Source organism: Papaver somniferum, chromosome 2 (assembly GCF_003573695.1).
Source record: "Papaver somniferum cultivar HN1 chromosome 2, ASM357369v1, whole genome shotgun sequence".
Lineage (NCBI taxonomy): Eukaryota > Viridiplantae > Streptophyta > Magnoliopsida > Ranunculales > Papaveraceae > Papaver > Papaver somniferum.
In genome coordinates, this window is record NC_039359.1 from 25,760,861 (window position 1) to 25,772,974 (window position 12,114).

General features: G+C 43.1%; 1 protein-coding gene across 1 annotated transcript; it reads right to left on the reverse strand.

Moving 5' to 3' along the window:
- Positions 1–11,495: 11,495 nt before the first annotated feature.
- On the reverse strand, positions 11,496–12,114 carry LOC113350761 (probable serine/threonine-protein kinase At1g54610). The gene is made up of 3 exons (XM_026594883.1): positions 11,983–12,114; positions 11,704–11,897; positions 11,496–11,595 (listed from the first exon to the last, which is right to left on the reverse strand). Exons 1-3 carry the CDS (start codon positions 12,112–12,114, stop codon positions 11,496–11,498), a joined length of 426 nt encoding a protein of 141 aa, XP_026450668.1.

Genomic DNA, 12,114 nt, shown 5'->3' on the forward strand with positions numbered 1-12,114 from the left:
CATACACCCATTCCGTCGACCCGTTGCCTTAAGATTGGTTGGGTATCTCTTTCTGCTGGGTGCCTTCCCCCTGGTCTTACACTTATGGACACTGATGGGGGAGCCCTGAGAGATTGTAGATTAACTACTTTCCCCAATATCGTTGATAGGTTTTGTTTACTTGAATTTTAGAAAGCTTGTTTGATTGATAGGTTGAGGCCTGCAATTCCTCGTCCAGAGATAGAAACATGTAGAGCGGTCACGCTGCCTTCTTATTCTGGTCTTCTTCACGCAGATGCAAAGCTGCGTTGCTCCTATGGGTAATATAGTTTAAGCCACTTAGCATTCCAAGGATGCCGGAGGACCTCGCCTTTCAGATTGCGAAGGTAGTAGGAACCGTTTCCCGCAATGTCGTGTATTATAAAAGGTCCTCCCCACGTAGGTGCTAACTTTCCCCACCTCTTTTCTCGTTGGTACTGTGGGATTGTTCTCAACACATACTGCCCCTCTACAAAATTTCGAAGCTTTACCTTTTTGTTGTACTCCCTTGCTAGTCTTCGTTGATAATTTTCCATCTTCTGCAATGCTGCTTCCCTTCTTCCTTCTAGATCGTCCAATCTCTCTAACATCATGTCTGTTGTGAGATTTTTCTCCCATGATTCGGTCTTTGTGGTTGGCATGAGGATCTCTGTTGGGATGAATGCTTCAGCTCCATAAGTGAGGAGAAACGGGGATTCCCCAGTGGCAGATCTTCTTGTTGTTCAGTATGCCCATAACACATTATGCAACTGTTCACACCATCGCCCCTTATGTTCGTCTAATTGTTTTTTGAGGATAAGGGCGAGGGTCTTGTTAGTGGCTTCCGCCTGTCCATTGCTTTGAGGGTATATGGGGGTGGATTTGTTCTTCCCTATCTTGAATGTATCGAAGAGCATGTCTATGTTTTTCCCCTGTAATTGCTTACCATTATCGGACACGATTTCTGCTGGTATGTCGAACCTGCAAATGATGTTCTGGAATATGAAAGTAAACACATCCACGTCTCTGATCCTGGATAAGGCTTTAGCTTCTACCCATTTACTGAAGTAGTCCGTGTCTACAATCAAAAATCGTCTTTTCCCTGACCCTTCAACGAAAGGCCCGACGATATCTATGCCCCATTTTGCAAATGGCCACGGGCTATCTACAGAATTTAACATTGTTGCTGGCGCGTGTATCTTTTTGGCGAAGCGCTGACATTCTTCACACCGTAGGGACATCCTTGCGGCATCCTGTATCATTGTGGGCCAGTAATATCCTTGCGTTTTTACTTTGTCGGCTAGTGATCTCATGCCGCTATGATTCCCTGCGTCACCATAATGGATGTCGTTTAGAATTCGATGTCCCTCTTTCCGGGATAAGCGACATAGTAACGGTCCGAGGAAGGATTTCTTGTACAGGACCCCATCCCGGAGATCATATCTTCCTACTTTGGAGAGTATTTTCCTAGCTTGTTTATGATCCGCGGGTAAGCTTCCCTTTCCGAGAAACGCATGGATCTCCATTCTCCAATCATCTTCGTTGCTGAAGTCTTCGTCTTGATTTGCTCTTGACAGGATATCTTCTTCGTCAAAATCGTTATGGATGTCTTCTCCTACCTGGTCTTCGATATTTTCTTCCACTGTATCTTGATTGGTAGCGAAGGAGAATTGAGATGCAATCGAAGGCTCGTATACCCTTGTTATTTTAATAGCTTCGACGCTTTTATCCTTCAACATGGATGATATATATTCTAGGGCATCAGCGTGCCTGAGATCCCTTCTGCATAAGTGCCGGAACTTGATGTTCGGAATTTGTGATACCAATGTTTGGACCAAGGCCATGTAAGCTGAGAGGGTGTCATCTTACACATTGTACTCGAGCCCTATTTGCCGTATGACAAGCTGCGAATCACTTGTCAGTCTTACATCGGTTACCCCCATTTCTATTATTATACGGAGGGCATGTACGACTGCCTCGTATTCGACGATGTTGTTGGTATGCTCTTTGAATTCTAACCTGAGTGCCTGTACAATCCTTTCTCCGGTTGGGGTGGTGATGACAATGCCTATTCATGCTCCTTCCTTATTTTTGGAACCGTCGATGAAGACTTCCCATTGTCTTTGACTCGCGAGTTCGAGGATATCCATTGGATCCTTGCTTTTTTCCTCGGCTTCTGGTATTCCCTTAATCTCTTCGTCGTTGTCCAGGGGGAGGTCTGCTAAGAAATCCGCCAAAACTTGGGATTTTCGAGAATGTTGAATTTCATGAATGATGTTGAATTGGTCCAGGTGGGTGTTCCACTTGGCTATTCTGCCCACTTTTCCCGCGCTTTTGGGGACTGCTTCCAGTGGTGCTTTGCATGGAACCCGGACGAAGTGAGTTAGGAAGTAGGTTCTCAGCTTTTGAGTATCCCATACCAATGCTAGGATAATCTGTTCGATCTTTGTGTAGTTCCTTTCCGCATAATTGAGGGTCTTACTGACGTAATAGATAGGCTGTTCTATCTTCGTATTGGTTTTGACCAACACTGCGCTGACTGCGTCTTCTGTTGCTGCTATGTACAATGCCAAAACCTCATCAGGATCCGGCTTCTGCAGGATCGGAATTGAAGCTAGGTGTTCTTTGATTTTTTGGAAGGCTTCTTCGCATTCTGCGGTCCATTCAAACTTGCTCCCTTTTTTGAGAATATTGAAGAAATGTTTGCATTTGTCCGAGGATCGGGCAATAAATCTGCCCAAGGCTGCGATGGACCCATTGAGTTTCTGCACTTCTTTTACATTCTTCGGGGATGGAATTTCTACTATGGCCTGAATCTTTACTGGGTCTACCTCAATGCCCCTTTTTGTTACCAGATACCCGAGGAATTTCCCCGAGGTGACGCCGAAAGTACATTTCTCTGGATTCACTTTCATGTGATGTTTTCTCATTGCTTCGAAGATATCTCTCAGATCCTGGTGGTGATCTTTGCGCAGCTTACTTTTGACGAGCATATCGTCAACGTAGACTTCTAAGGTACTACCGATCCATGGCCTGAAGATAGCATCGACCATTCTTTTGTATGTTGCCCCTGCGTTTCGAAGTCCGAAGGGCATTCTAGTGTAGCAATAAAGGCCATGTGGGGTGTAGAACGCTGTGTGAGGCTGATCTTCTTCTGCCAGGGCTACTTGGTTGTATCCAGAATGTTCATCCATGAATGACAGTTCTTCATATCCTTCTACTGCTTCTACCAGCTGATCTATGCTTGGAAGGGGATAGCTGTCCTTTGGACATGCCTTGTTGAGGTTAGTAAAATCGATGCATATTCTAACCCCTCCATTTTTCTTAGGAACGACAACCATGTTAGAGATCCATGTAGGGTACTTGACTTCCTTGATAAATCCTGCGTCTAGTAGTTTCCGAAGTTCTTTTTCCACTGCCTTATGATACTCTGGTGCAACTTTTCTAATTTTCTGCCTGAATGGGGGTGTGCCTGGTATGATGCGTAGCTCGTGTTGGATTACTTTCGGGTCAATCCCCGGCATATCTCCTAGATTCCAGGCAAATACATCCGCATATTCTTTAAGTAATTTGGTTAGAGAATCTTCTCTTATTTCATCCATTATGGTCCCTACTTTGATCATCTTCGGGTTTTCTTCCGTTCCTATGTTGATTTCTTTTACGGGATCTACTGGTGTGAACACCGGCTTCGGTTCCCCGAGGACTGGGACGTTCTTTGATTGCTATTTGGTATGTTTCTGTCCTTCGTTGGCTGCTGAAGTACTTGTCTCTGTGCTTAGTACATTATCATCTTTTGTCAAGCCCTTTCCTGTAGTTTCGTTGAGGAACAGGTCTATGGCCTTCTCTTTCGCGACTTCTTTATTTTTAATTCTTCGGGTTTTTCGCTGCTCTTCTTGTTCGTTGTTGATATGATCCTGAGTGACTTGGCACTCTCTTGCAGAGACCCGATCTCCCTTGATTTCCATTATTCCCTCAGGTGTTGGGAATCTGAGATATTGGTAGTACGTTGCCGCCACTCCCTTGAGTTTATGTAACCATTTTCGTCCAATAATGGCGTTGTAGGGGGATGGGGCGTCCACCACGCTGAATCGTGTTTCTAACTTCATGGGTCCAGCGTCAACTTGCAACACGATGTCTCCCAATGGCTTTGTGGGTGATCCATTGAATCCGTAGATGGTGTGATAAGAGGTCATTAGATGTTCTTCATGGAGCTTCATTCGTTTGAATGCGTCGTAGAATAGAACGTTCACTGAGCTTCCCCCGTCTGTGAGGATTTTTTTAAGGTTACATCCCGCCACTGGTAGTGTGAGGACCAGGGGGTTGTTATGGTCTTCCATATCTTCTTCGATATCTTCAGCATCGAAAATAATAGGTGAGTCCATCCACTCTTCGTGCTCGTCCACCTCTATCTCATCGATCTTATACAATTCGCAGCGGTCTTCGAACTGCTTCCGTAACCTCTTTCCTATCTGTTCTGTAAGTGAGGGCCCTGCGGCTTCAGAACACGAGATGGTGTTGATTGTGCGGTTCCCTTCTGGAAGTTGGACTGGCTTGGTTCGTTTGGATCTATCCTCGGCAACATCCTTTCGTACGTAATGTTTGAGCTCGCCAGCATCGATTAATTTTTGGATCATTATTTTGAGGTTTTTACATTTTTCGGTCTGGTATCCGTTGAAGCAGTGATATTCACAGTAATCTTTAGACTTCTCGGTTCTCGGGGGATGTTTTCCCTTAGACCATGGCTACTCCAGGTTTTCCCTTCCTTTGATCTCTCGCAGGATCCGAGCATAGCTAGCGTTGAGCTTCGTGTAAACTTGATCTTCGAATTTTCGGTCGCCTATTCGTCGTTCATCCCTTCGTTCCTTCCTGTCTTCGTGAGGCCGCTCCACTGAACAATTCCTTTTGGCCCCATTGCTTTGTTCTGCTGAATTGGTACAGTGAGACCTCTGCGTGTACGCCCTCGGGTTTTCACGCTGGATTTCTTCAAGAAGAGCGTGCTTTTCAATAATTATTCGAAGATCTCCCTCTGTATTAGGCACGCTTCCATGAATCTCAACAAATAGTGGACTCATTCGGTCTAATCCCCACTTGTAGCAGTTGATACTTACCACTGGGTCCACACTTCCTATGGCCTGGCAGATCTTGTGCCATATGTTAGTGTATTCCCTCGTGGTTTCCTTGTAGCCAATTGCCAGTGAAAAGAGCTTATCCATTCCGGTGTTAACGGTCTTGTTGTACATGTAAGTTCTTAAGAACTTTTCTGCGAGTTGGTCGTAGGAGTGGATGGAGTCTGGCCGCAGATTATCAAACCAAGACAATGTCGATCCCTTCAGGCTTGACGGGAAGTATCTACAGAGTACGGCGTCGTTCTGACTCCATCTAGCTAAGACATGGTTATTGTATAACGAATATGTGCAGCGGGATCACTGGATCCGTCATAGCATTCGAACGTCGGGACAGGGCATTTCAGCGGAATAGGGGTGTTGGCCAGGCGATGAGTTAGGGGCGTGGAGTTAGCCTCTCTCATGACCTCTTCTAACCTTCCTCCGCCTTGTCTACTTTTTAATTGCCTTATCTCGGCCATCATTTCATCACGTAGCTCTTCCATCGCGCGGTGATGCCCTACGCTCATCTGCTCGTGATAGTCTGACTCTCCGTCATTGTAATCTGGGTCAGATGCGCTACTTCCCCTAGCCGTGTCTCCATTGGATGCTACGATGACTCTTCGGTCTCGATTTGGTTCTGGTGCCTTTGAATTTGCCTCATCAAGTTGCTGGATGGTCTTCGTGCTTAGGGCAATCCGGTCTTTTAAATCTTGGTTTTCTCTGGCCAGCAGAACTACAGCATCTGCGTAAACCTGCTGGCTTTTCTTCAATTCTTCAAGCTCAGCCATCATTCGATGTGATTGGTTTGACCCCCTGATTGGGAGTCCCCGCTCGTGCTACGACGGCCATGGTGCCGCCTTCTTCTATGGTTTGTACTAAAGGTGGTGGAGGTTCAGCTTCGATTGTTGGCAATTCCAAATCGGGCGGAGTGCCCACCGGCACAGTTTGATTCTGTTCATTTGTTGGTGGCATTCCGAAGGCTGGCGGGTGCGCGGGTTGATGTGTTCTGGATTCATCCACCCTTTCTTTTGGTTGGTGAGATTGATTCGTAACAAGAGTTTTGCTGGCTTCCGCATCCTCTGCGGCTGCGGCTGCCGCTGCCGCTGCTCTGAGGGCCGCGGCTGCAACGGAGTTAGCATTCATAGGCGAAGTGATTTCCGCAGTGTCCTGTCTCTGACTAGTTATTTTGGCTTTGTCTCCTTTCTGCTTGCTCCGGGTGATAACCGGGGTTGTCCTTGGTGCTTCCTTTGACGAGGCTTTGGATCTTCCTGCTTCCTGCATCTTTTCAATCGTGCTGTCGTCTTCTTTCTGCACCAGGGAATTTCAAACAGCGAGAAACAGAAATGTTTGTGCGGATCGGGTTAGTTTACGAGGTTCATTACTCCAAGAAATTCCCGAGGGCCACCGAGAACTTTTAAAAATGCGGGTTCATTGAAGGTATGTGGATACGTGAAAGGATCCATTTGAAAATGCACGTAGATCTTTTTGGAAATTTTCAAAAACCCATCGGAAAGACAAGTCCAGACGAGATCTAAAAAATGTAAATCCATGGATCTAAGCAATAAATCTTTTAACCAGTTTGAATGGCTTCGACAGATACTGCCAGAGCTAATGAAGTAGAGCAATCATATGCTAATTTAATATGAAATCATAGGATAAGATAAATATTTTACCGGCACGAAGTCCCTGTTTCTAGCGCCAAATTGTGAACACGTAAATCACAAAGGCATCAATATGTTCACAAACAATGTTCGCACTCTAGGTACCGTCTAACACTGTTAATACGATTGCATTATTACTTGGCTCAAAACCCTCGGGTTTATCATAGCCTCATCTGATAACATTGCGAGGGGCATTTACGCAGGGGAAGATAAAGAAAACGAAGTATAAAAGTAAAACTCAAGGAGCGTTAGGCGAATATAAAGTGCTGAAATGTAAATAAGACTGGGATTTACGTGGTTCAGCACTAAGGCCTACATCCACGGGGTTGTTGTTTCACTATATACTTGATGGTTACAGGGATAGTCGAGTGACTTTGGAGTTTACATAGGTCTGTATATTGTAAAGGACTAACTTACACTCACAATCTTTCTCTCTCCTTCTCTCCCTGATTTTTCCGATCCCCTCACTCTTGGTGGAGAGGGGGTATTTATAGGGTTAGAGTGTGGGACCCATCTCTGAGGGCCGTTTGGAACCTTATCTTCTTGTGTTTTGTGTCCATCACGCGGAGGTCTTCGTTCATTACTTGATCACGCAGAGTCATCCTCGTTCGTTCCACGGGTTGATCGACACGTATATTGCTCAGAGTGTTTAATGCGGGTAGTTGAGGCGCCTGCTCGTGTCAGACAAGTGTCTTCTGCCCCTGTCACGTCCATGTCAGTTAACTTTCTCTTCACCGTTGATCTTAGCTTCTTTTGGGGATGATATAAAGTAACTCTTCGGGAATTATTTGGTGCTCCGCGGTACATCGTGTTTTCGGTGCATCTTTTAACTTCCGCCCTTAGATTTGTTCGGGCAAAGATCCTACATCGCCGGGATAGGCTTCTTGGCTATGGGCGTGTGTCATCGTGTTTTGATGACTTTGCCTGCATGCTCTCCACGTATCTTTCTATATACACGTGTTCGATGATGAAATATGTACACACAGAGAATCAGTGCCATTGTAATTCCTTTAATATATCATCACAAGAACAACCATACTTACGTATCCATCCTACACATACCTATCACCTAACCGCACCTAACATATATGTTCCCATAAATCCCACTTCCTTCGGAACAACCTTTCCCCTAAGGTTGTATTTTAGCTAAGATCAAAACGAAATATCAAAATCGGGTTTAGGACAGTAAATCAAACGATTTTTTTTCATATGCCCTCGATGCAGATAAAATGTATATATGTTTCCATCATGCAAATCATGCCAGCACGTGCAACTTCGAGGTATGATTAAAGCATGGTTTGGATGTGACTCTATACATGTCATATTGTTAGCTCTTTCGGATTCTTTCTTGGTTCCTTGAAAGTTATTAGTTGATTGAGAAAACTATTTGAGATTCTTATCAGCGATGCAATTTAAGTTTTTTCATATCCATAGAGAAGGTAATAGAGTTTGTTAGCAAAGTGAGGAACATCGAACTGGTTACAATGGTGGAATGAATCACCTCGTTTTATTCGTTTAACTTTAAGGACGGTCAATATGTCTTTATATAGGTTCAGATAAGTATGTATTATGTCTTTCTCCTTTTCTAATCTTGTTGCTTATTTTCTTCTTTAGAGCCCAAGTCTAGCCCCTCTCTCTTTGTTCTGTTATCTATTTTTTTTCGAATAGAATATCCTAACGATCTTTGCTTAAAAAGTCATAATAAATTGATGTTTTGTGATTAATGCATTTTGATTCTGAAGTTTCAAATGTACCTGGGATGTGGAGTACGTACTAATTAGAAATGACAATAGTTTAACTCTAGGACTCCTGGCCCAATCTATCGATATAGGCACTTAGGTTTCTGCTGAACTCTAGGATACAAGACACGCTTTAAGGATAGCACAAACAACTTAAAGGAATGATTAAAGTTTGGTTTGAATATGACTACATATATATCATATGATTAACTCTTTCGGATTCTTCCTTGTTTCCTCGGATGCTATTATTACTTCACTGGAAAAACTATTTGGAACGTTTCAATTCAATTTCTTTCAATTTATAGAGAGGGTAACAAAGATGCAGACTTATTAGCAAAGTGGTGGATTGATTACAATGGTAGAAAAACCACCCCTTTTATTCGTTTAATATTAGGAAACGATCGAATCTGCTTTTGTATAGGTTCAGATAAGCACGTATCATTTTTTTTTCATGTTTTACCTTATTCGCTTCTTTTCTTCTCCAGAGGTCAGGTCTACACCTGATCTTGTTCTGTAGTCTATTTTTATGAATAGGATCTCCTAGTGAACTTTGCTTAAAAAGAATCATGAGAAACTGTGGTTTTTCTATTAATGCACCCTGCTTATGAAGTTTCAAATTAGTTTCGAGTGAGCATCCAAAAACGGTCTTATATATGTGCTTGCTTTAAATAAGGAGAGGATTATAAGAGGAGGATCCACTCACACTTCTATTTTCGTTCTGTCTCACGTTTTGGCGTTTTTTTGCTAATAAATCCTAAACATTAGTGGATTTGAATCTAATATTTTGGGATATATTATTCTTGTAAAGTTTTGCATATCTACAAAAAAAAAAAAATGAACACATTTCGAAATATCAAATTTCGCAGTCTACATACATAATTTTAGTGGTTAAAAATCTGTTGGTTTCCAAAAACTAATTTTTAGATGGTGGTGTTACGTATATTTTAGTGAGGGTGTAATTTTACTGAAACTTACGAAGGATGTCCAAAGCTTTTCGCGTAGATATCGCGGCCCTAGTATACGCCACTTCGTTGGTTCTCCAATGAGGTTTGCGTGATCACTAGTTATGAATAGCTAGATGCTAGTAATCTTCGTATCCGACTAGTAGCTAGAACAAATTTGCTTTGTTTGTGAGGTAATTTGATATATGGTATACTCGAATTTGGTAAATAATGATATGTGTAAAATATTAGAGCATGTTTGGTACAGTTTTCAAAAACAGTTTTCTGTATTTAAAAACAGAGATAACAGAAAACGGGAGAAAACGTGTTTGGTAGGGACATTTTCATAAAATGTTTTCTGTTTTTGGAAATAAAAAAAACGGTCCGCGGGTTATAACCCCTTTTGGGATTATAAACCATCACAAAAAAACCATCCAAACAAAAGTGATACAAAAACCTCAAATATCATAAACTGTCTAAACTACCCTTCTAGTATTTAAATCACCCCAACAAAAACAAAAATCAACCTCACTTTTAAATATACTATCACCACCAACAACAACAAACCACCAGCAACAGCGCCACCGCCGTCAACCACCACCGTCGTCACCCACCACCGCCGACCATTGCACCACCGCCGCCAACCACCACCGCCGTCTCCGACTACCGCCGCCACCGATATTGAGCAATTGCATCACCCCCGCTACCAGTCAGCACCACCGCACCGCCACCAGCACCACGACCGCCCACCACCACCCAAAAAATTAGATGAAACCGATTTTGGTTTCATCATAAATACGATGAAACCGATTTTGGTTTCATCTTGGTTTCGTGAGAATTCACCTGCAAGAAGAATTATAAGAGGTATTATACATGTTCATGGATAGAAATACATCGTTGAAATACGATGAAACCGATTTTGGTTTCATCATAAATAAGATGAAACCATAATTGGTTTCATCACACTAACAACTGTCATTTCAGTTCCTGCAACTTCATTTTCTCTCGGCAATAGCGGCATCTCCCTTCAGTTCAGGTGCAAATGTGCACTATTGTTCCATATCCTCTTCAATCCATTGCCACCAACAAACCAACTTCTCTGTCTTCTAGGTGCAACATCCGCAACCGCAATCTTCCATTCTCTTCAGCACGAACTCATCAGCACCATCAGTTCTTACCTGCAACACCTTCATTACATTGCAGAGTCTTGCTGCGTTACAGCAGCACGGTAACAACAATACTGCTTCCTTGATGCTCAAACACCACCAAAATTCCACCAGCATCATATTAGCTTCCCTGCCTTGCTCTTTTGTTTACAATTACACCAGCACACGACCTAGTTTTCTTCTTTCATGGCTCAGGCTTGTACTCAAAATCTCAATTGCAAGCAACCCCAACACATCACCATCTTTATCTAGTTATCATGACCACAACCACCTGTAACACGGCTAGCTCAATCACCACCAATGCTGCAACTGCACAATCCTGCACTTGAGCTAACACCACCTGCACCAGTCACTGCACATGCATCTACTCCCTTGTTAATCCTTCCATTAATCAGTTGAACCCAAATCAAACCATCCATATTGCATCTCAGCTCAGAGAGCTCTTAACTCTTCCCATGTCCAGCTCTTTCACTGAATTTCACTAATCTGTAGCGGAAACCCTCGTTTCTCCTTATACTCTGTCCTGAACAGTTTGCGACAAAACCCCAATCACAGACCAATGTTGTAACTGCCATTATCACTGCTTACAGCATAAGCTTCTCTGCAAATTCAGCTCGACTTCTTGCACATTCTCTACAACAACAGCATATCACCAGCTTCATTCCTTCTCTACATTGCAGCAACGCCAACTCATTCAGCTGACTTGCAATCACTGCCATCACCTGAATCTCTTTCCCTGCATTGCACTTCTGTTGCAACAACAGCAGTACTGCCTCTCATACTTTCCTGTAACTTCTGTTGCACTTCTTTACTGCCTTCTCCAGCAAATTTTGTCATTCCTCGGCTTCCGAGATCAGCCTAAAACCACTTCCTGCAACCCTTTCATTTAAGCAACAAAAACTGCTCCTATCATACTCCATTTCCTTCCATCTGCGAGTTGGTATTCAACACCACAGACCCAATCAACCACATCAGCAACCTGAACCCTTTGATTCAAACACACAGCATATCAACAGAATAAACAACCAACACTCCGTAGATCAACAGATTGCCCATAACTGGTGGATCCAAGCAAAAGTTCGGGAGGCCGATACCATAAAGTAACAACTCGACTAGTTAATGGTTGAATGTTCCCGACACTAACAAAATTTTCTAGGCCGAAATCAGCTATCTTCAGAGCTCCATCATCACTAACAAGAAGGTTGGATCCCTTGATATCTCTGTGCATTATACCTCTTGAATGACAGTGTTCAAGGCCAGATATTAGTTGCTGCATATAGCATTTAACCTACACAACATGAAAAAATCAAACCCTTTAACATTGGTAATTCCCGAATACTAGAACACACATCCAGAGTTCCATATATACGAACCTGTGATTGACTGAACTTGATGTCAGGAAAAGATGATAAACCAGCAATATCATGTTCCGTGTACTCGAAAACAAGATATACACTAGTTGACAGTCTTGAAGTAATTAGTCCCTCCAGTTTGCGGAGAATCAT